This window comes from Dromiciops gliroides, chromosome 4 (assembly GCF_019393635.1).
Source record: "Dromiciops gliroides isolate mDroGli1 chromosome 4, mDroGli1.pri, whole genome shotgun sequence".
NCBI classification, from domain to species: domain Eukaryota; kingdom Metazoa; phylum Chordata; class Mammalia; order Microbiotheria; family Microbiotheriidae; genus Dromiciops; species Dromiciops gliroides.
Window position 1 is genome coordinate 33269143 of NC_057864.1, and position 24850 is coordinate 33293992.

The 24850-nt window shown below is 52.0% G+C and overlaps 1 protein-coding gene across 3 annotated transcripts in view; it reads left to right on the forward strand.

Moving 5' to 3' along the window:
• Positions 1-1431: 1431 nt before the first annotated feature.
• Positions 1432-24850, forward strand: part of ERI3 (ERI1 exoribonuclease family member 3) — a 171395-nt gene continuing 147976 nt past the window's right edge. The window contains exons 1-2 of one of the 3 annotated variants that reach the window (XM_044001876.1): positions 1432-1500; positions 19584-19892. In XM_044001876.1, coding sequence (XP_043857811.1) covers positions 19797-19892 — 96 coding nt within the window. In that variant the 5' untranslated portion in view covers positions 1432-1500; positions 19584-19796. The other 2 variants (XM_044001877.1, XM_044001875.1) reach the window with 2 other exon arrangements.

A 24850-nucleotide genomic window follows, 5' to 3' on the forward strand; every position in this document is an offset into this window, starting at 1 on the left:
ATTCCCTATATGTTTTAGAAATGAGGCCTTCATCAGAAGTACTGGCCATAAAAATTGTTTCCCAGCTTTCTGACCCCCTTCTAATTTTGGATTCATTGCTCTGTTTGTACAAAACCTTTTTAATTTAATGTAATTAAAATAATCCATTTTGCATTTCATAATATTATCTATCTCTTGTTTGGTCATAAACTCTTCTCCTTTCCATAAATATGAGAGGTGAACTATTCCTCTCCTAATTTACCTATGGTACCACCTTTTATGTCTAAATCACATAACCATTTTGACCTTATTTTAGCATAAGGTGTCAGATGTTGGTCTATGCCTAATTTCTGCCATACTATCTTCCAGTTTTCCCAGCAGTTTTTGTCAAATACTGAATTTCTATCCCAGAAGCTGGAGTCTTTGGGTTTATCAAACAGTACATTACTAAAGTCATTTACTATTGTGTCTCCTGTGCCTAGCCTATTCCATTGATCCTTCATTCTATTTCTTAGCCAGTACCAAATATGTAAAGACAATTTAAAAAATTCGTGAAAATTTTTTTGCATTCCAAATTTTCTCCTCTATCCCTCCCCTCCCCCTCCTAAGACAGTAAGCAATTTGATATAGTAAGCAATTTTACATATGTGCAATCGCGTAAAACATTTTCACATTAGTCATGTTGTGAAAGAAGAAACAGACCATTTCAAAATAAGAAAGTGAGAGATCATATGCCTCAATCTGCACTCAGACTCCATCAGTGGCTTCTCTGGAGGTGGATAGCATTTTCCATCGCGAGCCTTTTGGAATTGGCTTGGAAGCCCCCAGGGCAAGGCTGCCTTGTGTTGGTAAGTTTCCTCTATGCCCAGTGCCAGGCTTGGGCCCTGGTAAATCCTTGATGGATGCTCTTTATTGTTCACAGATGCTTTTATTGTTCTCCCAGCTCTCAGACCGGGTTTGAATGAAAGAACTGGAGTCACGGACAAAAGGACAAATAAACTGAATAAAGCAGAGATTAAGAGACAAAAGGGGTCATGTGATGACTGAATGAATGAAGGGCACAGATTTAGTGAAGGAATGAAGGCACTGAAGGCAGCCATGCAATGCTTTGATAGAAGTGGTTGCAGCCTGAAACGCCCGGCCCTTAGCTCCCCAACGGAGGGGAGCTGTAGTGGGACCCAGCCAGCTCCATCTTCCCGCTCAGGGTCAACGCCCCCGGGCTTCGTAAGGTGCGGCCTGGACCTAGGGGGCCCGGGGCCCACGTGCCCCTACTGAGACATGCGCAGTGGGCCGAGGACCGCCCTGAGACTGGCCTGTCAGGACTACAGCCCCCGTAAAACCTAGCGGCAGCAGAGGCCTGGCGGGGCGCCGCGGCGCGCATGCGGGCGGAGGTGCGAGGGCCGGGACGGAGGAAGCCCCGCCTCCCAGTCACTCATTGGCCCACGGCACCGCCGGCTGCCTCGGCGGTTGGCCGGCTGGACCGCCCGTCGGCGGCGCCGCGCGGGGTCAAAGGGCACGGAGGTGAGTCGGTGTGTTGTGGGGACTCGTGGTGCGGGCTGTCGCCGCCGCGGCCGCTGAGGGGGGAGACGGGCAGCGGGCGGTGCCGGCCCCGCCTTGGCCTTCCCCGGACCCGGTTCTGGCCCGCAGCCCTGCGCCTGCTCATCCGCTGCGGCCCGGGGGAGGCCGGCGCGGGGCCTGCGGGCGCCCGGGGGGCGGGGGCGCGCGGGGCGGTGGCGGGAGCGCGGACGTGGCGGCGGGAGCGCGCTCTGGGGGTGTGGGGGAGGAGCGGGGTTCGGGCAGGGGTTGCCATGGCGACGGGTACCCCGCTGCGGGCGGGGCCCTGAGCAGGGTTGCCATGGCGACGGCCCTCTCCCTTCTGTGGGGCGGGGCTGAGGGAGGGTCTGGATGGATGGATGGGGGCTCCCCTCTGCAGGGTGGATAGGTATGGGAGAGAGGTCTGGATAAGGGGGCTCCTATTTTTGGGAGGTGGGGGTTAGATATTAAAGGGGCTCTCCTCTCCCAGGGAAATAGTGATATGAGGGAGGGAGTTGAGGTGGGCCTGCATGGGAGCATCCTTCACTAAGCTGCATTGGTATCAGAGAGGGGAGCCCCCAGGGATGGTCTGAATGGGGAAGGTCAGGTATTAGGAGGGCTCCTCCCCCTGAGGGGGGCCCTGGATGGGGCACCCCCACCCCTCTCTGTGCTATGGGGGCTGCTGGGAGTAGCTAGGGAGGTACACCAGGATGGTAGCTGAGTGGCCTCTGAGCCACAGGAGACAGGCTCATTCCTACTGTCACCCCATCATCATCTTTCTTTTCTTTTGGTGGGGAGGAGCAAAGGGGAGTGTGGTTTTTTTGGGGGAGGGGCATGATGGCTTTATTGCTGTTTCTCTTTGGTAGTGAGAAGGCTAGGGGACAATCTGAACCTGGCTGGGAGGGCTCTTTAACCCCTGCTGGGGGGGGGGGGAGATCCCAAAGGATGGCAGCCTCTGTGTCCTCTGGGTATGTCTGGTGATGTTGGGCCCAGGGTCTGGAGAAGGTAGCCTTCTGACTGGGGCTAGCTCCTTCTCAGATGTCCATGGTGCATACAGGTGTGGGTTTCCCTTTACAGTGGATGCTTGGGTAGCACTGGGGCTATGGCTGGGCCTTGGCCTGCCTCAGCTGGCTTGCAAGTCCTGTGGTGTTGCTGTAATAGCTGCTGGGTTAGACTGAAGGACTTGCAAGACTTTGACTTGGTTTGGTGTTTGGACTCCTATATTTAGGACTGGACAGAATCGATGTCTTTTTGAAAACCACTGGACCTGACAGTTTGAACTATTACCTCTGCTAATGGTCTCTGGTCACATCCTTAACATCAGCTCTTGCCAGAGAGATTTACTGGGGCTCCCTTCTGAATGGCAGCACCACATGAATACGATTGGCCAAATACTAGACTGTATTTCAACTCTGGTTGGTGGGGATTGGCTCGCTGATTTTGATTGTGGAATTTCTAACAGGACTTGGCTTCATCAAATACGGCTTTATTCTGACTTTATCATACATAGCGTACCTTGTTTTAGTGGGTTGGTGCTTTGAGCTTAAGTCTATAACACCTGAGTCCCCTATCACTTAAAAGTCCATTTATAAACAGTGATTTGGAGTGTGACTTCAGTAATGTGAGTGTCCGGGAACTTGGTTAGAAACCCACCACTTGGCTGCTGTGCGGGGAAGTGATTGATAAGGCTTCCTTTATGGATTCAGGGGTGGTTCATTGGAGCTCGGAGCACTTGACTCCACTCAAGTGCTCCAAATTAAAAGCTCGTTAACAATTCCTACCCAAAGATCCTGTAAATAATCAGCTAGCTAGGTCAGAGAGTCAAGCAGTTACCACAGCTCCCCATATCTTATTAGCTTGAAACTTCTAAATAAAGGTGATTAAAAACATTGAAAAGTGGTGTTTTCTTTGTGCTGGACTTGTTTGGTGAATGGTCTCCTTGGAAGTGTGTGAAAAGGGGCAGGGGGGGTTGGGTAAAAAAGGAAAGACGCCCTAGGAGCGGCCAATGCTTCCTGACTGCCCAGCCACAGAATTGTGCCCTGAAGGTCAGCCAGTCTTCCAGGGGCATAGTGGTCTGTTCTCTGATAGAAAAAAAGTGGGAAAAAATCCTTGGGGGTTGGGCATCAAAAACCTGGGGTCACTGGTGCATCTTGTTTTTGTTGCCTTGAGTTTCTTAGAGTGAGCGAGTTGTCCTTTGGAGTCCTATGGTCTTATGATTTTAAGTGGCCTGAGACTGAGTTCTTTATTAGATGTTGACTTAAACTTTGTTTTATGTAGCTCTTTGAATGGTGAGCCAGCCTAGTGAAGGTCAGACTCATTCTTGTGGCATGTCTGGTGCATGGGTGAGGGGCTACAGTAAGTGACTTTGAGGGTTTGGACCCACATTTTGAACATGGAGGATCCTCCCACCCTCCTGCCCCAGCAGCGTGGCCTTCGGTTATACAGTCCCTTGTTGACCTTGCCCTGTGGTCCTGTGAGGCCTAATGCCTCCTTTCTACTCTGGGCGTTCATGGTCCCTTTCACTGCCAGTGAGCCTCTGGGTAAAGATAAAGATCTTTAGCATTTGGCCAAGGCAAACTTCCCTAAGAAGAACAGCCTGCTGCCAGGGTCCAGGGTACCTTCCTCAAGCATCTGCTTTGTGCCAGCTACCACACTAGGGACTGGGCATAGAAAGAGAAAAGTGGAACTCCTCTGGTCCTTGAGGAGATCAGGTTCCATTGTGGGAGACAGCATGGACGCACGTGAGCACACATAGAACAAAGCCAGCTAATTTTGGTCAGGAGGAAGGATGGCAGGCCTGACGGGGGAGATGGCATTGGGACTGAGCTTTGAGGAAACTTGGGAGGTTCTGAGAAGTAGAGGTGAAGGTATGTTGGTCTAGAATGTAGTGTGGGAAGAGGACCAGTGTATAATAAAGCTAAAAAGGGGGCTAGGGGTTGGATCCACCTTGTGAAGGGCTTTAAAAGGCAGCGTTGATATTTGACCCTAGGGGCAATAGGGAGCCACAGGAGTTTCTTTTGAACAGGGAGAGTTTCACAGCCCAACCTACACTGTAGGAAAATACCTTTGGCAGCTGTGTGGAAGTCCCCGCAGGAGTGGGGAGGGGCTCAAGGCCGGGAGACTGATAAGTCCAGGTGTGAGGTGCCGAGGGCCTGTTGGAGTGGAGAGAAGGCTGCTGCATATATATGAGAGAAGTTGTGGAGAAAGACATCATACTGCTTGTTTATGGGGAGTGAGCATGAGTGAAGCATCTACCGTGGCAGTAGGCTAATGAGCCTGGTGACTGGGAGGCTGGCACTGCCCTTAGGACGGAGATGTGGAGGGAAAGGTTGACATGTTCTCTTTTGGCCATGCTGAATTCGAGGTTATGTTGTAGAGCTTAGAGTTTGGATGGACCACCATGATCACTGAGGTTCTGGTGTTTTGTTTGTTTTTTTGACAAATGAAAGGTGCCCAAATGAGGAAGAACTGGCATCTGAAGGATTAATGCATGTGCTCATCTGGGCAGTTTTCACAAAGGAGGCAGTGTCCAAGCTGGGTCTTGAACCATGGGAAGGATTGTAGCAGGAGGAAATGGAGGTGAGAAATTAAAAACTACAAGCTGAGCAAAGGCTCGGAGGTGGGAAAGTGCATAGTGTCTTTAGAGAATGATAATTAGATAATTAGTAAAACATTGAGCTTGTGAAGTAGGCAAGTCGTGGGAGAGAAATTAAAATATGTTCTCACTAAACCTCTAGGCTTGAGACAAGAGGGAGAAGATTGGCAGATGTGATGGCTGAACTGCTGGGCTTGATCTTTAGGATGCTGGGATGGAGGAGAAGGGAGGAGCCACTCACTAGAAAGGAGACAAATATTGTCCTGATTTTTAAAGAAGGGGACGATGAGCTCCATAATCTCACAGTCTGGTGATCCTGGCGTGTCTCTCTCCCTGGCTGAGTCCTGAGCAGCTCTTTATGAGCATCTAGCCAGGGGAGAGCTGATCACCAGGAGCCAGCATGGGCTCAGCCAGGAAAATGCTGTCTCACATCTAAACCTATCCTTTGTGGGCAGGGTTGCTGGGCTCATTGGGTAGGGCAATGTAGTAGACATTATGGAATCTGGGTTTTAGTCAGATATTTGACAAAGCCTCTCACCTGACCTGGGTGGAGGGGCAGATGTGGACTGGATTAGGTGGACGCCCAGCCCGTTGATTAGTGGGTCGATGTCAGCCTGGAGGGCACAGTTTGCTGTGTTCTGATCAGCATTTTTATTTACTTATTTTTATTAAAAAATCCTGGATTTAGCAAAGACTAGACAAAAACAAGAATTTCCATATACATGGTAGAACAGAAAAAAGGATTGGATGTGCAACTTCCAGTCTTTGTTTTCAAAGGTATATAATAAATTGAACATAAAGCCTTCTGAGCTATTCTGCTTGTTTGGGGATTCCTTTTGAGCTTCCTCCTGTACTCTTGTGTGCATTGTGAAAAGATGTTTCCATGATTCCTCCCTCCCCCCCCTCTCCCCACTCCTTTTGCTTCCCTCTCCCCCCTTTCTTCTTGGAAGAAAAGAAAAAACAAAACAAAACTCTTATTACATATATGCAAAGTGCAGCAAAATAAACTTCCTCATTGTCCATGCCTCAAAATGCATGCCCCCTGTGCCCACGGCTGCTCTGTGAGGTAGGTGGTATGTTTGATGATGTCTTCTCTGGCATCATGATTGGTAATTTCATTAATCAGTTCTTATGTCTTTCAAAGTGATTTTACTTCATGAGGTTATTATTATATACCTAGTATTCCTAGTTCTTCTCATTTTGATCTTCATCAGTTCATACAAGTCTTGTCACGTGTGTCTGAAACCATCCCCTTCATCATTTTTAAGGTGCAGGAACATTCACATACCATGATTTGTTCAACCATCCCCCAGTTGATGGACACCTTACTTTCTAGCTCCTTACCACCACAAAAGAGCTGCTAGAAATTTTTCTGTGGGGGCATGGTTCCACATTGTTTTCTAGAATGCTTGAGTCAATTCACAGCTCCACCACCTGTGCCTCAATGTGCCTCTTTCCCCTCAGCCTCTTCACATTTGTCATTTTCCTTATTTGTCATCTTTGTCAGTCTGATGGGTGGGAGGTAAAATTCCTCAGAATTGTTTTAATATGTATGTCTCTAATAGTGATTTGGAACACTTGCATACGGTTGTTGATAGCTTGGAATTTTTCCCATGAAAACCACAGCTTCATATGCTTTGACTGTTTATCTATTGGGGAATGGCTCTGTTCTTATAAATTTGAATCAGTTCTTTGTATAGATTGGCTATGAAACCTTTATCAGAGAAACTTTGTGCAATTTCTCCCCCAGTTACCTGTTTCCCTTCTAATTTTAACCACATTGATTTGGTTCTTTCAGGACCTTTTTAATTTTATGGAATCAAAATGGTCTATTTTGTCTTCACGATCACAGATCTTCTGTCTCTTATTTGGTCATGAACTTTTTCCCTATACACACTTATGAAAGTTATTTTCTTCCTTTCCTCCTTTGTAGTGTGACTTAATATCCAGTTCAGAGCATGTTTAGAGCTGGTAGTCAATAGCTACTTTCTCCTGGACTTGTTCAGGTTTTTTATTGATGGACACAGAGCCAGAAGGGGCACTGGTCAGGTGTATGGGTGATCCCTGCTAAGGCGGGCACATACTGAGGTTATTCCGGCTGGTTGGGGTCTTTTTAGAGTCTGATTCTAACAAGAAGATATTTAATACAGGTAAGAGTAAAAAATCACCTGCCCTAGGATAGACTGGGGGAGCCACAGTGAGAAGAGCACAGGGCCTAGAGTTAGGAAGACATGAGCAGATCCTTCCTCAGATGCTAGCTAGGTGACCTTGGGCAAGTCACTGAAGCATCTTCCTCATGGGGTTGTCGTAAGGGGCAGTTGATGTAATATTTGTCAAGGCATAGCATGGTGCCTGACACATCGTAGGTACTGTATAAGTGCTTGTTCCCTCCCCTTCTTTCCCCTGGCCGGCAATAGATGTGTTTCATGTGAACCTCCAGGACTCTGATATCCCCACAGATCTACTTGAGTCAGCAGAAAACTCAGTGTAATCTTAGAGAAATGTGACTATGACAGTCCCCTTGTCCTCTGTACCATCTACATGCCAGGCTCTCTGCCGGGCACCGGGGACACAAAACGAGTCCTCGAGGCTCCGTTACTCTAATTGGGGAGACAGTGTGCGCATAGGCAGATACAGACAGAGTATATGGAAGGTAACCTTAAGGAAGAAAGAAGGTGCCAGCAACTGAGCGGGTGTGGGGTGGACTGGGCAAAGCCTCTTGGGAAGGTGAGACTTGAGCTGAGTGTTGCAGGTGGAGGTGAGGAGGGAGGGCACTCCAGGCATAACAGAGGTGACGAGCCAGGAGATGAAGAGCAGCAATTGGGCCAGGGTTGCCAGAGGGTAGAGTGGGAAGGGAGCAGTGTGCCATGGGGCCAAGATTGGGAAGGTCCTTGAATACAAATGGAGGAGTTTGTATTTGAAGGGGGGGGTAGTGGGAGTAAGGGAATGATGAGGCTCCCATCCCGCGGGTGTGACTCCTACACCTATGCCAGGCTACCAGGGGTCCAAGGATAAATGAAAACAGGCCTTGCATTTTATTGGTGTTTATGGGTCCAAGCAGGCCTTAGCCCAATTGTGGTTCTGAGGAGGTGAGGGTGAGCAGTTCGTCAGTGTTTCAGAGCCTCCCATGTGCTAGGCACTGTGAGAAGCCCTGGGGACACAGACAAAGGAGTTCCCAAGGAGCTCACCAGCTAATGGGGGAAAGAACATGCAAACAACTGGACCAACATGCTATAGACAAGAGAAATTGGGGGTGATCAGCAGAGGGAAGGCCCCTACATTAAGGGGAAGGTGGAGTTTTGGCTGAGACTCAGTGGAAGCCAGGGCTGGAGATAAAGATGGGGAGGAAGCGCATTTCAGGCATGAGGCACAGTTGGGGAAGTCCCTGGACCAAGGCAGAGGGAGGGAGCCAGGTGCAGGAAGACTGGAAAGGCGGGCGGGGGCCGGGTATGAAGGACTTGGAGTGGCAGACATTTCTTTGGCTTTTGAGTGAGCATTTAGTTGAGGTCGTCGGTGATCGTGTGTTAAGAGTTTGAGCATAGGTCAAAGGGAGGTGGCTTTGTCTAGCCTGTGGCCTTCGTTGTCCATTTGGAGAAGTGCGTGGCTGTTGTAGTAGTTTTCTCCTAGCAAGAGCCTTGAGCATCCCCCTGCTTCCCAGTCTCTGTGGGCAGGGTATGGAGGAAGGGTGAAGAGTATCTGTTCTGGGGGTCCTCAGGAGGGTGAGGGGTGGGTGCAGTCCCTGTGCCTCTCCTGGGGAGAGGAGTGTCCTGACCACTGGAGCCCCTGCTTGTCCTATTGGGGAAGTAAGTCTCTCCAGTGGCGCTTTCCTCCTCCTTGTAGTGTCGCGGGGTTGGCCTCCCCAGCCAGAGATGAAACACCGCCGTGCGAGCGAAGGATGCGGGCATAGCAGCAGGCCTGTAGTTGGCAGCAATGAGCTGCCACGCCTGAGACCTTAGCCTGGGGCCTCCTTGTTTGGCTTTGTGGTCCTGCAGTGGAAACAGGGGTGATGGTCAGCAGCCATCTGGCGGGAGGCTGGAGCTCATTAGACAGGGCATGCCTCTTCTTCAGAACAGGAAAAATCCATGGCCTGGAGCTCTTCTGCCGGGCATCTCAAAGCTTTTCACCAGGCCCCACTTTGGCCCCAGTAGCATCAACAAAGGGAATTTCAGCTTCCAGTGTGATGGGTAGCTAGCTTCCTGATCAAAATTCCCCCAAATGTGAGCGTCCCCGCCCTTTCTGGTGTTTGTGCTTTATTGTGGTTGGCTGGTTGTCGGCTGTGGCCCCTCTTCCTTGCCAAGGCCCTTCCAGGAGGTCAGCCTTCTTATCTCCATTAGCCATGTGAGAAAACTGAGGCTGGGGAAGCTGAAGTGAGGTGTTCTGGGTCCTGTCGTAGGTGAATGCGGAAATGCAAGATGTGATTGTGTTCATTTGCCTCTGCAGTTTTTCTTGGAGGGAAGGCAAGAAAGACTTCAGCTTGGACCTTCAATCTGTGGGATGCTTGGGCTGTCGGGAGCAGCCTGGTCTCATTCAGGGCCCAACTGGTTCTGCCTCCCCGGAGTGGTCCTAGGGAGCCCCAGGGGTGGCAGGGATTGTTCTGGTGGGTGCTCAGCCTTGTGCATTTACCCCACGGTTCCAGGTACAATCCAGAGGCACATAATTTATGAGAGTGTCAGAGCTAGCTGCCGGCAGGCACCTCGGTGACTTGAGAGGCCATTAGTATGCCTGTTCAGACCCTCGGTGTCCTTGCAATTGATTCTCCTTTGCATGTGTCTGATTTGGGAAGTTGTAGATCTGTGAGTACTGATTGGATGTGACAGTCCAAACATGGGTCCCTAAATTAATCCTTTTAATAGTATTCCAGGCCCAAGGTAATGCTCTCATCTCCTCCCATGGGGAGGGAGGAAGAGAGTAGAGACTGGCCTGACCTAATGCCTCAGGGCGCCCCAGCCCAGTAGTTTCAGGCTGGTAGAATATAGGTTTGGGCTTGGCCAAGACCTTAGAGCTGCCTCGTCTGGTTACAGAGGATGGGGGCGGGGAGTGCCCGCTTTGTCAGAGGGTGCCCAGGTGAGGATTTTATCTGAGCTCCTTATTGATGCCTCTTGGCTGTGACCTCATTGTTCCCCTCTGAAATATGGAAAGATTGTTTCTTTAGAATAATATTTGGCAAGGGTTTTGGAGATGCTGGCGCTAGAGATGTAGAAATGCAGAGCATTCCTTCTTGTTGGGCAGGTGGGCAGGGGCGTGTCCAGCACTAATCTTTCCGACAGATTTCATTCCTCTGTCTGTCTTGGCTGTTTTTAGCCAGTCACACTTGGTTTCCAAAGGGAACTGACTTGTCAATTTGGGGAGCTAATTCTTTATTTTGTGAAAATTCAGTTCTGCAAGCCTGTGGGCCAGGCACTGGGATAGGCCCCAGTGATGTAAGAGCCACGGCCCCCCGGCCCCCCCAGAAGACAAGTCAGGTAGAGAAGTCTGCTCCAGATCATTCAGCTCACAAACGGAGGGCATAGTCAGGGTGGTGAGGAGAAGAGCAGGATCCCAAGGCCCTGAGCCATTTCTGCATTGACCTCAGCCTTCTCAGCATGGTCTGGGAGCCACAGGCCAGCAGGGTCACTTACTTGGCCATATGACCTTGGGCAAGTGACCACTACATTTCATTCAGCTTCAGTTCCCTTCATTGACCTATGGGGCCAGTCATGCTCACACCACATTTCCTTATGGAGAGCAGCACCATAGAAGTGTGAATTAATGTTGGTTTCCTGGTCCTATGTGTCCTTCAGCTCTAATTGTCACTGACAATGAGGGCGACCCAGGCCTGGGTGCTTTATTTGCAGGTGGATGAGCTAGCTGTGAGGTAGCTGCTCCTTGGCAGGAAAGCGCTTCCCCAAATAATCAGGGAGTGTGGCTGAGGGATGGGCAGCCACTTCTTGCCTTGCTTGCATGGTCTGTGGCAGGGTAGTCTGTGTCCTTTGCTGCTCCCCCTCCCCTCCTCCGCCCACCAGGGCTGGGGGTTTGAGAGCCAGCCCGCTGTGCCAATCTGCGACAGATGAGCCTCCATTCCCAAGTCTGCGTGACTGGGGCTGGGGATGGCAGTGATCTGTCCGATCTGCAATTATTCTGTCGTCCAGGATGCTCAGAAAGATTAAACTGCTGGTGGATCCATGTGTGGCCTGAAATAAAGTGGGTAAAAACAACTGTCCCTTGCCAGCTGTGACCCCAGATGGAGGCTGCCCAGGCTTTGGGGAGTTGCAAACTGGCTGGGAAATGTTGGGTAAATCCTGGGGCATGTTTCCTCTCTCTGTGCATACCCTGATGATTATGGAGGACAGAGGCAAGACTCTGGAGACTTGTGGGGTGTGGCCAGGCCCCTGGCTCAGTCGTGGCACAGGGCCAGCCTTCATCTTGGTGTTTGTGCATGGCCAGTCTTCAGTGATACTTGGGAATGTTCTAGATCTTCCCATTCTGTAGGGAAGCATCAAGATAGTGGCCAGCCTTGGATGGGCCTGGGGCGAGGTGAGCATGATAACGTACTGCAGGGAAGGAGCTCTGCCAAAATAGCCCCATTTATGGGGTTCAGATGTCATCCTAAGTCCTGAGGCCAGCCCCAGAGTTTTAGGAGAAGGCTTGAATTCTGCAGACTTCCCAAGTGCCATGTTGAAGGAGCTTCTGGAGGCCCATCTGTCCATCCGTCTGTGTGTACTCTCCCTTCCCACCTCCATCACTGAGTGGGTCAGAATAGCTACCTTCTTTGTCTTTGGTAAGCTCATGGGACCTGGCAGGTCCCTGATCCAACTCCCTTTTCTTATTCTTTGTTCCAAAGTTTCCTTGAAGATGGGAAGCTGGCTGGAGGCAGAGAGGCTTCAGGGTACAGAGAAGGGGCCGGGTGGATTTGAGGCTCTGGGCTTAGGTTCCTGGTTCCCTATGTTCCAAGTGGGCACCTCTGGAGGGGAGGGTGCAGATTCTCTAGACTGATGACCTGACTGCAAAACAAAACAAAACATGTTATTAAAGAGATTGTGAGCATTTAGGGAGGGAAGTGGAGAACACTGAAAGCTAGCAAGGGCACACCAGGAACAGATTCCCTTTCCTGCTAGGGTCACCAAGAGGGTAGATCGGGAAAAAGCAGAATACCTTATATACTTGGTTTTCAGGAAGAGGTTTGTCAGAGTCTCTAGCCCTGAAGAGATCCTCGTATGACCTGTTGTCCATTCTTCTCACCATCTCAGTTACCCTCCTTTGTATATTTTCCAGCTCATGAATATCATTCCACAGATCTTCCACCTCAGGGTTACTTAATAGGGATAAATGTAAAGTCTTACAACTAGGGCTTAAAAAGCCAATTGCAAAATTACGAGATGAATTCATCAATCAGCAAGCATTTTAAAAAATAATTTTGCCTTTTATTTTTACATCACCCACATTTCTCATGCCTTGAGTTCCACTTCTTATAACTGATAGTTTAAACAGAGAAAAAACAGTTCAGCAAAACTAATACATTCATCAAAATCTTCTGTCCCCCACCCCTGAAAGAAGAGAAGGAGGTACCTTCCCTTGCCTCTTCTTTGGGCCTGACTTGGTCATTTCAGTTTCACAGCACACAGTTTCAATTGTTTTATAGTAGTTCTTTCCATTTATGTTATTGTAGACATTGTATTGATTGCTTCCATGGTCCTGCTTACTTCACATTGCATCATTTCCAATAAGTCTTCCCTTGCTTCCCAGTAGTCTTCATATTCACCCTTCCATACAGCCCAGTGATGTTTTCTTACATTCATGTAGCAGAGCTTTTTAGCCATTCACCAATTGATAGGCATCGATTTCATTTCCATTTCTCCACTCCCACAAAATACTGCTGTGAATATTTTGGTGTCTGTGGAATCCTACTTTTTGTCGTTGACCTCCTTAGAGTAATTGGCTAGCAGTGGGATCTCTGGATCAAAGTTTATGAACATTTTAGTTGCTTTCTTTCCATATTTTCAAGTTGCTTTTCAGAATGGTTGGACCAGTTCACAGTTTCACCAACAATGCATTAGTGTGCCTTGTCTTTCCACAACTCCTTCAACACCGACTCTTCCCATCTTTTGTCCTCTTTTCTAGTTTGATGAGTGTGAGGTGAAACCTCAAGGTGGCTTTATAGTTCCATAAATATTAACGACTTAGAGTAATCTTTCCTGTGGCTGTTAATAGTTTGCAGCACTTCATTTGAGGTGGCTTGTTTCTGTCCTTTGATCATTTCTTTGTTGATGGATGGCTAGAGATTCCACTGCTAGGGACCTTCTCTTACATGGCCACTCACCTGGTGCAGGCCCTTATCACTTCTCCCTCTGCCTCTCCCTCTCTTCCCTTCTCTCTCTCTTTTTGTCCCTCCCCTTCCCTCTCTTCTCCTCTCTGCTTATCTCTCCCCACTTTCTCTTCTCTCTTCTTACTGTCTCTTTCCTTCCTTTCTCTTTCCCTCCTCTCTCTCTCTGTCGCTCTTTCTTTCTTCTCCGCCCCCCACACCGTGCACACACATCTGGTTTTTTTAGCGGTCTCTGTATCTTGGTGACAGGCAGTGGGATCTTAGCTTATCTTTATGGAGCCATTGTGTAGAATGAGGGAAGTGTGAGTCCCTGTTCTCTGCTTTGGTAAGAGAAGTCATCATAGAAGATTGTGTCTAATTCTGGGCCATTTTTGGCAAGGTGGAGAGAAGGGTGATTGGACTAGACAAGGGCCCAGGCTGTCTGAGGGCCCGTTGAAGCAATTGGAGATGTTTACTGGAGAAGAAGAGCCATCACAGCTGGCTTCAGGGCCTTGAAGGGCTGTCTTTTGGAGGTCTGCTTGGCTCTAGAGGACTGAACAATGAGGAGCAGGGAGGGGAGGTTGCAGAGAGGCAGACCAAGGCCTCATATTGTAGGATAGGCAAACCTTCCTGATGGGTTCTCTTCTGAGGATGTCCCCTCATCAGGGACATAGTAAGAAGGGAGTTCAGATTCTGCTACCTCTGATGTCTGTTCCAGCTCTGTAATGGTTTGTTCTGACAGAGCTGGAGGCCCTGAGACTCTGTGGCCCTAGACAGGCAGGCAGGGAGGCAACCCGGAACACTGAAGTTTGGGTACTAGATCGGTCTCTGCTGAGTGAGGGTCTTGGTTTGCTGGCCTGGCTCGCCTTGGGTCACCAAAGGGGGAGAAATGTGACATTATTTTTCTAGAACTGGTCGAGGGCCTGGGAGTTAACCTCCAGGACTTAAGATTGTTTCACACATAGAGAAAATCACTGAGGTTGCTCTCAAGGACTATGGCAGTGAAGAGAGATTTGAGGCTGGGAGGCAGACTGCCCTGCAGGCTTGTTCCAGGGTGATGACAGTGTCAGAGGGGTTAAAGGGGTCCCAGAGGGGGAGGGTTTGAGGATGACGCCTGGGCCTGGGAAGATGTTGGTCCCCTGAACTGTAGCAGGAAAGTTGGGAATGGGGGAAGATTGGAGGGCAATAGAGAATGAGTTCATTTTGGATATTATTGAGAGGCCCATGGAGTCTCCTGTGGGGCAAATCACTGCATGTGATTTCTCTGATTTTACTTCATCTGTAAAATGGGCAGGGCTCCAATGGACTTAGGGGCTTGTTCTGCTTCTGTAGCTCTACCATTACCTGAACGTGTGACCTTGGGTAAGTCACCACCTCCTCCTCCTAGGTATTTCCAGACATTGGAAGTATTCAGGTAATCAGCTCTGACATTGAGGGATTTTTACAACAGGAGTCCTCATGGGGTCAAGAAGGGCTTGTCATGTTGATGGTCACAGTTCACAGTGTCCTGTGGCTTATGAGGTGCTTTTTGGGGCTATTCTTAGTGCTCCTGGCATCTTCTCCTGTGTGGTACCAGGAATGCTCAACCCAGCATGTCTGGTGTAGGGCAGAGAGACCCCGTGTGGGTGAGGGTCCTCAGTGCTGGTGAGCCTGGTGGGAGGGAGTCTGCAGGCAGGCCTGGGCCATGGATCTTGGCTTCAAGGCTGCTGGAGCCAAGTTTGGGGCTTTCTTGAGTTTCCCTGGAATGACCGAGTTTCTGAATCTTTGGCAAGAGTGTGTTTGCTGCAGGTGAGGTGCAAATAAATAGCTGCCCTTTGTGTCCCACGCCACATCCTTCTATTCCTTAGTCTGTACTCTCCCACTGCTACTTATCTTTTCTTCTGTTGCCTCCTCATCCCTTCTTTCTCTTACCCACTCCCTCCTTCCCTTCACTCCTCCTTCCTTCCCTTCCCTCTTTCCCTGTCCGCCACTCTTTGTAATGGAATGCAATGAAATGTCTGTTTACCCAAGATGCAGGGCTGAGTCTGACCCCTCTGTGGGTCTCCTCTATTCTGGGGATGCCTTGTTTCCTTGGTCTCTCAGGTAAATACAGATTGAGTCTTTTTATAAAGGCATATTATTTACCTCATTAAATGTGTGTTTTGGCACATGTGTTATTTACCTGATACACACTCAGGGCTTCAGAGCAGCCATTTCTCCTGGCTGTGTAAATACTATGCACAGATGAGCCCTCAGTGGGTGCTGTGGGGATGAGCCCCTTCCTTGCTCTGGATCCGCCTGCCCCATGGGGGTCATCTTGCCTCATCTGTTCCCCCTGCCACCACCCCCTTTGCTTCCTAGACAGGTGCCTAGGTCTGCTTGGATCTTTGGTGCCTGAGGAAGGGGCTGTGCTGGAAGCTCCCCAACTCAGGTCCCCTTCGGGCTTTCCCTAGGGCTCTCTGCCCCGTCTCTTTTCTGGGTAGACATGGGTGGTTCATTCCACCTTCTCTGAAGAGCTCTCTGGCCCTGAGCAGCCTTGTGCGGAACTCATGTGTAATATCCTTTTGGTCATTTGGGCTTTCATTCCCAACCTTGTCTATCCCTGTATTGGCAGAAAGAACACTAATGGGCAGTGAAGGGTGCACGGGGTCCTGAGTTCTAATCCTGCCTCTGCTACTTACTGCTAACATGACATTGGGCAAGCTACTCCACACAGTGTCAAAAACCCTAACTTGATCTGTCCATCCCCACTATATGTTTTCCTATATCTCTTCCTTTTTGTGGCTAAACTTCTTAGTGCCTCCACTTCCTTTCCTCTCTCCTCAGCTCTCTGTGGTCCAATTTCCAGCCTCACCATTCAACTGAAAGAGGCCTCTCCAAAGTTTGCAGTGAGAAACCTAATGACCTTTTCTCAGTCCTCATCCTCCCGGGCCTCTCTGCAGCCTCTGATGTTGCTGATCCTCCTCTTCTGTGTTACACTCCCTTCTTGCCTGTTTGATGGCTCCTTCTGTGTCCCCCTTTCTTGATAGCCTTCCACGGGGAGCCAGCTGAGTCTTTCCTCCAAGGGCCATCCTTGGCCCTCTCGGCCTCTCCCTCTAGAGTGTTCCCACGGTGATTTCAGCAGGTCCCAGTTTTTATCTTTTTGATGATGATTCTCAGGTCTTGACATCTAGCCCTCACCTCTCTCCAACTGCCTTTTGGACACCGTGAGTTGCATGTTCCACAGACATCTGAAACTGGCCATGTCCACACAACTGGCCTCCTGACCTTTCCTCCCAAGCCCTCTTCTCCCAGCCCAACACGCCTTGGGTGCTCCCCCTTCTCTCCTCGGACTCCTGCAGCGTCCTGGCCTGGGTCCTCTCGCCTCAACCTTCACTGTTGTGATAGCCTCTCATTTGGTTCCTTTGACTCATCTCTCCCCACTCCATCCATCCTCCAGGCCATCAAGTCGTGCCTTCTAAGGTGCGGCCCTGGTCACACCCCCTCTAATTAATCAGTTTCAGTGGCCACCTGTCACCCTCAGGAGCCAATAGGAAACCCTCTGTCGTGACCAGGCCTCCTCCTTTTCCAGTCTTGCTTTACTCCTCTTCATGGACTTGGTTGGTGCTGAGCTGCCTCCCTGCTGCTCCTGGAACCAAACGCTATCTCCCGACTCCCATCCTCCCTCCTCTCCTCCGCCTCCCTGCTTCTCTGGCTTCTGCAGGAAGCCTTCCCTGAGCCCTCCCCGATGATCTCCAGTCGGCCCTGGCTGTGTCTTGTTTGTCCAGAGATGTTCGTGTGCTGGCTTCCCATCAGACTGTGAGCTTCTTGAGGGCAGGGGCTGTTTTGGCCTCCCTTTGTATCCCCAGTACTTGGCACAGTGCCTGGCACATAAGGATTGCTTGTGGACTCGCCTGGCTGCTGCTGCTGCTGCTGCTTGATGCTGCAGGGGCTGTAGGTGAGAGACGAGGCCTGGAGCTGGCCCTGGGCTCCTGGGCTGGGAGCCCGGCTGTGGGCAGGGTGTGAGGGCCTTACCTCTCCCAAAAGTCATTGTGCGTAAGCCCTGGTGCTTTCCTTGGAAGGGATGCAGTCATGGAGCTTCCAGGTGAGGCCTGGAGAGCTGATACCATCTGTGTGCAATGATCATACTGCTCCCCCTAGCTTTGGGAGTCCAGGTGTGGTCTTGGGGACCACCTGCCCATAGCTTTTCTGTGGGACAGAGCCGCAGCATGCATTCACCAGTGGCATGTGGAGGAAGGATGTCTTGCCCTGCTTGGCCCCAGAGGGCAGAACTGGGCCAGGGGTGAGGTAGGGGTGCAGACAGGTAAACTGGCACTGGATGGGGGGAAGACCTTCCTAACCATGAGAATTGTCCTAGAGTGGCCTGGACTGCTCCAGGAGGGGAGATAGTGATCTCCCCATCCTCCCAGGTCTGCAGGCAGAGGCTGTGTAACCATCTGATGGCCATTCCTTTCTGGTTTGGGTTGGCTTGGATGAGATGCCCTGGGTAGCTTTGGGGATTCTGTGGGGTTGTCTGTAGACACTCATGTAGTACCTGATGGGCCTGGGGAGCAGATAGCCCGTGAGGAGGGAGGTAGATGGCCAGCCTCAGCCCTTGCTCTGGGGGCTTGGTGGCCAGCCAGCCTCAGGACTGATGATCTTAGAGCCTCTGAGGGCTGTGGCCCTGAGTCTCAGGGCAGTGTGAGCCAGCTTCGCCACCCCCCGCCCCGGCTGCATTCTTATGGGCCTCTTTTGCTGTTACTTAAAGGCTGTAAAACAGCCTTTTTCAGGGGGACTCAGGGTAGTCCTGACAAGATTGTGTTGCATGAGAGGGAAACAGGCCCCAAGCCTGGCAGGAGGGGCTAGGCCCTGTCTGTCTTGTGGGGGAGCCCTGAGCAGACCCCTCACTCCTGATCTGTGGCTTCTACCAAAGCACTCCCCTCCACCCCCTACCCCCACGGGAACTGTGGCTTCTGTGACTACTGGAGGACCCCAAAAGCGTGGAGCTGCCCATCTGGCTGGACCCCCCCTATATGCTTAGGGGACTCCCTGCTATAGGAAATGGAAGTCTGAGGCTAGAAAGGTGGCACAGTGGGGGCTGCTGGGAACAGAGTACCCGGCTCCCAGGGTCCCTTTGCTTTCTCCTTGGCATAGCAGGCGCTGTGGCAGCTTAGAGCAGAAACTGGCCAAGATGGGGAGTTCCTCTCCTTTGCATGTGCACCCTTAGACGACTGGACTAGAACATTAGTCACACTGCTTCTGCTGCCCCAGCTGGGCCAGCAGAATCTGCCCCACAGGGCTTTTGGAGCAGGAGCCAAGACAGCCAAGGGTTTGGCCACCAGTTCACTGCTGTGAGTTACCCAAACTCCCCGGGCCCTGAGGCAGGTGTGAACCCTGCTGCTGCCTGCGCTGGGCCCTCGGCACCTGCACTACTGCAGTGCCCTTTTGGGTGGTCTCCCCGCCGCAGTTTCCTCCCACTCTGATCTATCCTCTGAGTCACCACTGGCAGTGAATTTCCTAAAATGCAGGTTACTCCCCTGCTCATTGAGCTCCAGTGGCTCCCTCTTAGCTCCAGGATCAACTACAGATTTCTCCATTTGACATTTCAGGCCCTTGCCAGGCTGGCCCTTCATCTTACAACAGAATCCAGCTGCACTGGTCTTGCTGTCCCATCTCTGTGCCTGCTCCCCCCCCCCCATGTTCTTTCCTCTCCTCTGTCCTGACTCCCTTCAAGATTCTGCTCAAATCCACTTTCTCCACTACTAGTCCCTTTCCTCAGGGATTGCTTTCTGTTCGCAGTGATGATATCTGTATGCACTGGTTATTTGCCTGTGGGCTCTGCTGGTTGGACTGTAAGTTCTTTGAGGCCAGGGACTGGACAGTAGCTGGCACGTAGCTGGTGTTTAAGAAAAGTGTTATGACTTACTGACGAATTATTTAGTTCTTTGGCATTTTGACTGCTGGGTCTGCGTCTGTCTGAGTTGATCAGGTGTGTGTGTGTTCTGGTCAGGGGTGTGTGTGTGTGTGTGTGTGTGTGTGTTCGTTCTGCATGTTCCAGGTCAGGGAGGAGCCTGCGGTCTTTCATTTCTTTGTTGTCGCTTTAGGGTGTTGCTGCCCGGATCTGGGCTGGGGTAGCTGGGTGTAGGCAAGCACCCCAGGGAAGGCGGGTGGGCCCCAGGGAGCCTCCTGCTGGTGGTGGGGGGAAAGTAATGGCGTGTCTTTTTCCCCTCCTCCCTCCAGACTCCTGGCTGTTCAATGTAGCAGCATTTGGTCGTCCTGGGACAGTGAGGCTCTCTCCAGACTCGCTGTGGAAGGCGAGGGCGCTGCTGGGCTCTCCTCCTCCTCCTCCTTCTCCTCCTCCTCCTCCTCCTCCTCCTCTTTCTCCTCCTCTTCGTCCCGGAGCTCGGCTCCATTTCCGTCAAGACGCTGGCGACTCACGGCTTCGGGGTGGCCATGGCGGCCATGGCAGCCATCCCTCCGCAGAGGTACCACTACTTCTTAGTGCTGGACTTCGAGGCTACCTGTGACAAGCCGCAGATCCATCCTCAGGTGACTTCCAGGGGCCTTGAGAGTGGGGTGGGGGCGGGCACTGTCAGGGGCCCGTGGGGCATGTCTGTGCCTCCTCTGGCAGGCTTTCTCTAGCCCTGGGGGGGAATCCCCACTGGGGGGGGGGCATGGCCAGCCAGAGGAGAGCACTGGCCCTTCTGGGATTCTTGGGGCCCTGAGCGCGTGCATGACAACCTCTAGCTGCTTGTAGGCACCACATCCAACAGTTGGCAGCTGCTCTTTTCTTATTGGGGAGGACACTAGTGGTGGGGCCCGTTGGGGGTCAGGTCGTGCTGTGTGTCAGGGAGCTTGGCCTTGGTGCTGGAGGCAGGGCCCATGTAGCCCAGAGGTTGGCTGCTTATGGTCACTGGGCTCTCAGGCTAACTTGGACACATGCGCCTGCAGAGGGAGGGCAGCTGTACTTTGGCCCATCCCTGGGGCCACCCTGACCTAGCGGGAGATGGGCACAGGTGGCCTGAGTCTCCCTGGGCACTGCTTCATAATGGCCTTGGCTGGAGATGCTGTGGGGTCTCAGTGTCCTGACCTAGATAATCCCCCCAGCTTGGAGGGGCTGTGGCTGAGGGGGCCAAGAGAAGGCATGCATGTGGTATGCACCTCAGACCTGGTTCAGGGCTGGCTTTCTGGCACTGGGGCCTTTGTCCTGACCCCCTCATTGGCCTTCCTGCCTCAAATTTCTCCCTCCCATCGCTGCTCATGTTAGACATTTAATACATGTTTATCCAATTCAAATGAACTAAGGCAGTGGATACTGTGAGAATATCACTCCTTGCCTCAAAAACTGCTGTGGCTCCCTGTTGGACTCTTTCCCTGGCATTCAAGGCCCTCCTTAGGCTCGCTTCACTCTGTCTTGCTGCATTATTCCAACCAGACTGGGTGATCCACCCACTCCCATTCTTCTCCGCCCTCTACTTTCTCTGTGTGCCCACAATGGGCAGCTCCCCAACTTCCATTTGTAATGGTTAAAATCTCTAGACTTAGAAGCGACCTCAGAGGGCATCTAGCCCAATCCAGACCTGAATTAGGAACCTTCTACAACATACCTGTCACCTGATTGTCCAGCCCCTACTTGGAGCCAGGGGCATCGGAGTGTATAGAACGCTGGACCTGGAGTCAGGAAGACTTGAGTTCAGATCCAGCCTCTGACACTAGCTGTGTGACCCTGGGCAAGTCACTTAGCCTTTATTTGCCTCAGTTTCTTTCTTCCTTCCCTTCCTTCCTCTCCCCTCTCCCCCCCCCCTTTTTTTTTCTTTTCTTTCTCAGGGCAATGAGGGTTGCCCAGGGTCACACAGCTAGTAAGTGTCAAGTGTCTGAGGTTGGTTTTGAACTCAGGTCCTCCTGAATCCAGGACTAGTGATCTATCCACTGTGCCACCTAGCTGCCCCTCCTCAGTTTCTTTAACTGCAAAATGAGTATAATAATAGCCCTTACCTTGGAGGGTTGTTTGTGGAAATAAAAGGAGATATTTGCAAAGCCCTCGGCACAGTGTCTTGTGCATAGTAGGTGCTTCATCAAATGCTTGTGCATCAGTCGGCTCATCTGTACAATGAAGGGCTTGCGCCAAATGACCTCTGAGGTCCCTTTCAGCGGAAGTGTGTGAAGGGCTGTCACAAGGAAGGGAGAACAGATTGATTCTGCTTGGCCCCAGAGTTGCCTCCGAACCAGGATTAGGCAGGGGCAGAGAACGTAAAGAAAACCTTCCTTCCATACCCTGAGAACTGCCCCAGCAGCACTGGCAGGTTCTGAGCTCCCTGGTCTTGCGGGTCTTTGAGCAGAGGCTTATGGGGAGACTCTGCAGGTTCTAAGATTGTGTGTGTGCCCCAAGTGTGTGTTGTGTGAAATGGGACCAGACTTTGCACTTTCCTTCCGGGGTCTTTTCTGAGGGCTGCCGTGGCTCTGGCCTTGTCTGGGTGTACCCGTGAGGGGCACTCCTGCAGGGGGGCGGGTACCTCCTGGGCCAACAGCAGAGGGGACGTGTTGGAGGGTCTGGACTGGATTGTCTGATTGACTGAGGGGAGTGGCCGTGGCCGTGCCCAGTAGGGCCACAGCCATGGTTGACAGGCTTGGCTTGCTCTGTTGTTTAGCAGTGGCAAGCTCTTGGGGAGGGCAGTGAGTCTTGGGCCAGGCATGGAAAGATGACTGGGATTTGGACAAGCAAGGGAAGCCTGGTGCTGGGAGGCAGCTGGGCTTTAGGGGCAGGCCTGAGCCTCCTGTCCTAATCCAGGGGCTGTGGTGGGATTAGGAAGGCACTCAGGGCCCCTGCAGGGGGTGGTGGGGAGCTGCAAGGGGCAGGGGGCAGAATGGCCCAGGTGAACTGGGGAAATCCTTGGAAAGAGGGATGACAGATCAGGACTCTGGTGGACAGCAGGGCTCAGCACGTCCTGGGGCGGCTGAAGTCCTGGGGGTGGGGTTTGAGCCAGTTACCGGACAGGGGATCTGTTGAGATGCTATTTTTGAGGTACACTGGGTGGTACCTCCCATTGGAGCTTCCTGCAGGCCAGGTAGACAGCCCAGGAGAGCAGAGGTCCAAGAACAGCCACAGCGACGGGCAGCAGGCCAGGAAGACTTAGGCAGAGGGAGCTGGGATGGAGGTGAAGCCCCAAGGCTGGGGGTGGCAGGGGGTTCCTGGGAGCGAGGAAAGCCGTGTGCATGGAGCCAGCGAGGTGCAGGGGAAAGCCTTTTGAGGGGGCAGCCGGTGGTGCCAGGGTGCATGGGCAGAATGCGTCTGGAGGGAGGAGGACCTGAGCTCCAGCTGTGTGGCCCCAGGCCAGGGGCTCCAGCACTACCTGCCTCAGTTTCCTCAGCTGTAAGATGGGATAACAATAGCACTGACTTCGGGACAGCTAGGTGGCGCAGTGGATAGAGCACCGGCTCTGGATTCAGGAGGACCTGAGTTCAAATCCGGCCTCAGACACTTAACACTTACTAGCTTAACCCCAATTGCCTCACCAAAAAAAAAAAAAAATAGCACTGACTTCTCAGGGTTGTCACGATGATCAAATGGGATAACATTTATAAAGACACTGTGCAGACCCTAGAGGGCTAAAGGAACGCCAGCTAGCATTCTTACTGTCCATGTATAAAGCTGTCAGCTACAGAGTCCCCTGTGCAGCCTTTAATGCCCTCTGCCACCTGGCTCCAGGGCACCTCTCTAGCCTCGTCGTACATTTTTAGCGATACGTTTTTTTGTTTTTAATGAACGAAAGCTGATTTTCTCTCCCTGTTGGCCATTGGCAGAGAAGTAGGACCCTTCTAACACATTTGCACCATGAAGCTGAGCCCAGACCCTCTGTGGGGAGGTGGGATAGCATGGGCCCCTCCCCCCAGAGGCCTCTCCTCCCAGGAGCCCCCACATGCCGTCACCCGTGCCTCGTCTGCACGTCCTTTCTCCCAGTGTGCCGAGTCTGTGCTTCTGGGATGGTGACTGCCCCTGCAGCAGGGCTTAAGCCGTGCTTGTGGAACTGAATTCCAAGCAGAGTTAGATTCTCATCTCTGTGTTTTCATCTGGAGCAGGAAGGCTCAGCTGTCCTTCCACTTCTGAGCTAATCCGAGTGTGTGATGGAGAACGTGTCATGGTATCGCCGAGACCCTGTGGCCTTGGCCTGACTCTTGAGGCTTGTGAAAGTGGTGGGATGAGACAGTGCCGGGGCCCCAAGCTTGGGCAAGGCCACAGAGCTGTCTGATGGCAGGGTCTGAGGTTCAGGCGCCGCCCCTCCCAACATGACTTCAGCTGTGTGGTTGTAGAAAGCCTTGAGTGTCTTTCATGTGTCCTCATCCCAGTGAGGAGCGAGTGGGGAGGGGGAGCACTCCTTGACTGCTTGTCCGTGGCTGGGTCATCTCCTACGTGGCAGGGCTTGGGTAAGGAAGTGGGGCCTGGGTCAGGGAGCCTGCCTGAGGGTTCAGCTGCTGGGAGCAGAGCTGAGCCCGGGGAGGGAGGCTCACCAGTGCCTATTCCTTTTTATGGAGGAGGAGGCTGTGCCTAGAACATGAGGGTGGGGAGGGCTCCCGCCCACAGCTAAGAAGCGGAGCCAGGGTCCCGCAGCTGGGTCTCCCAGTGCTCCCTGGCCCTGCTGTGCTGTCTGCTGACCTGAAAACCAGCCTTGTGGCGGAGGATGTGCTCCCGGATTGGCAGGTGGGAGGGTGGGAGCTAGGGTCCGGTTGGGTCAGGCAGGTGGCATGGAGCCTTTCAGCCACAAGCAAATAGGCCTCAGCTTCCCATTGGTGTCTTCAGAGACCTGGATCACAGTGCTCTGAGGCCCATCTTGGAGAAGAGAGATGGGGGGGAGGGGGCAGTGCAGGAGATGAGCAGCTGGAGGATGTGCAGGCCCCCCCCCCCAGTCCTCCAAGAACACTAGGGATAGGAGGAAGGAAGGTTGGATGGAGGAGGCTGCTGACCCAGGCTTCAGTGGATCTGGTGAGGACAGGCCCCTACCTCAGCTCCCCCATGACTGATCAGTCCACAGGCACAAGCACATTTTGTCTCTGGATGTGTGCTGGTGATGGGGGAGGCGCTTGACCATGGATGTGAGCTCCCCTTTGGGGGAGGGGAATCTTGATGGCAGCAGAGTCTTTTCTCATAGATGTTAACTTAGATTTTCAAAATACATTTTCTACTTCCTCTAAAGATGAGGCCTAAAACTCCTCTTGTTCCACTCTCAATGAAAGGAGAATCAGCTTCTCTGTCTCTAGAGGTCTGTAGCCTGCCCTGCCCAGTGGCTGGGCTCTGTTGGTGGGGCTGGGTCTCACCCAGCAGTGTTGGTATGTGAGCGGGAGGAAAGCTACATGTGAAGAAGCCCCTGGCTTAAAAACTGCCCCAAGCCAGCCTCCTGGCCTGGGCCTGTCAAGATGGGGCCGGCCTGGCCTTGTTGGTGCTTCTCTGGCCCGGAGATTTTCTTACCGGCTCTGCTGCTGTGAAAGCCGTCTCCACTCTCTTCCTCTGTATT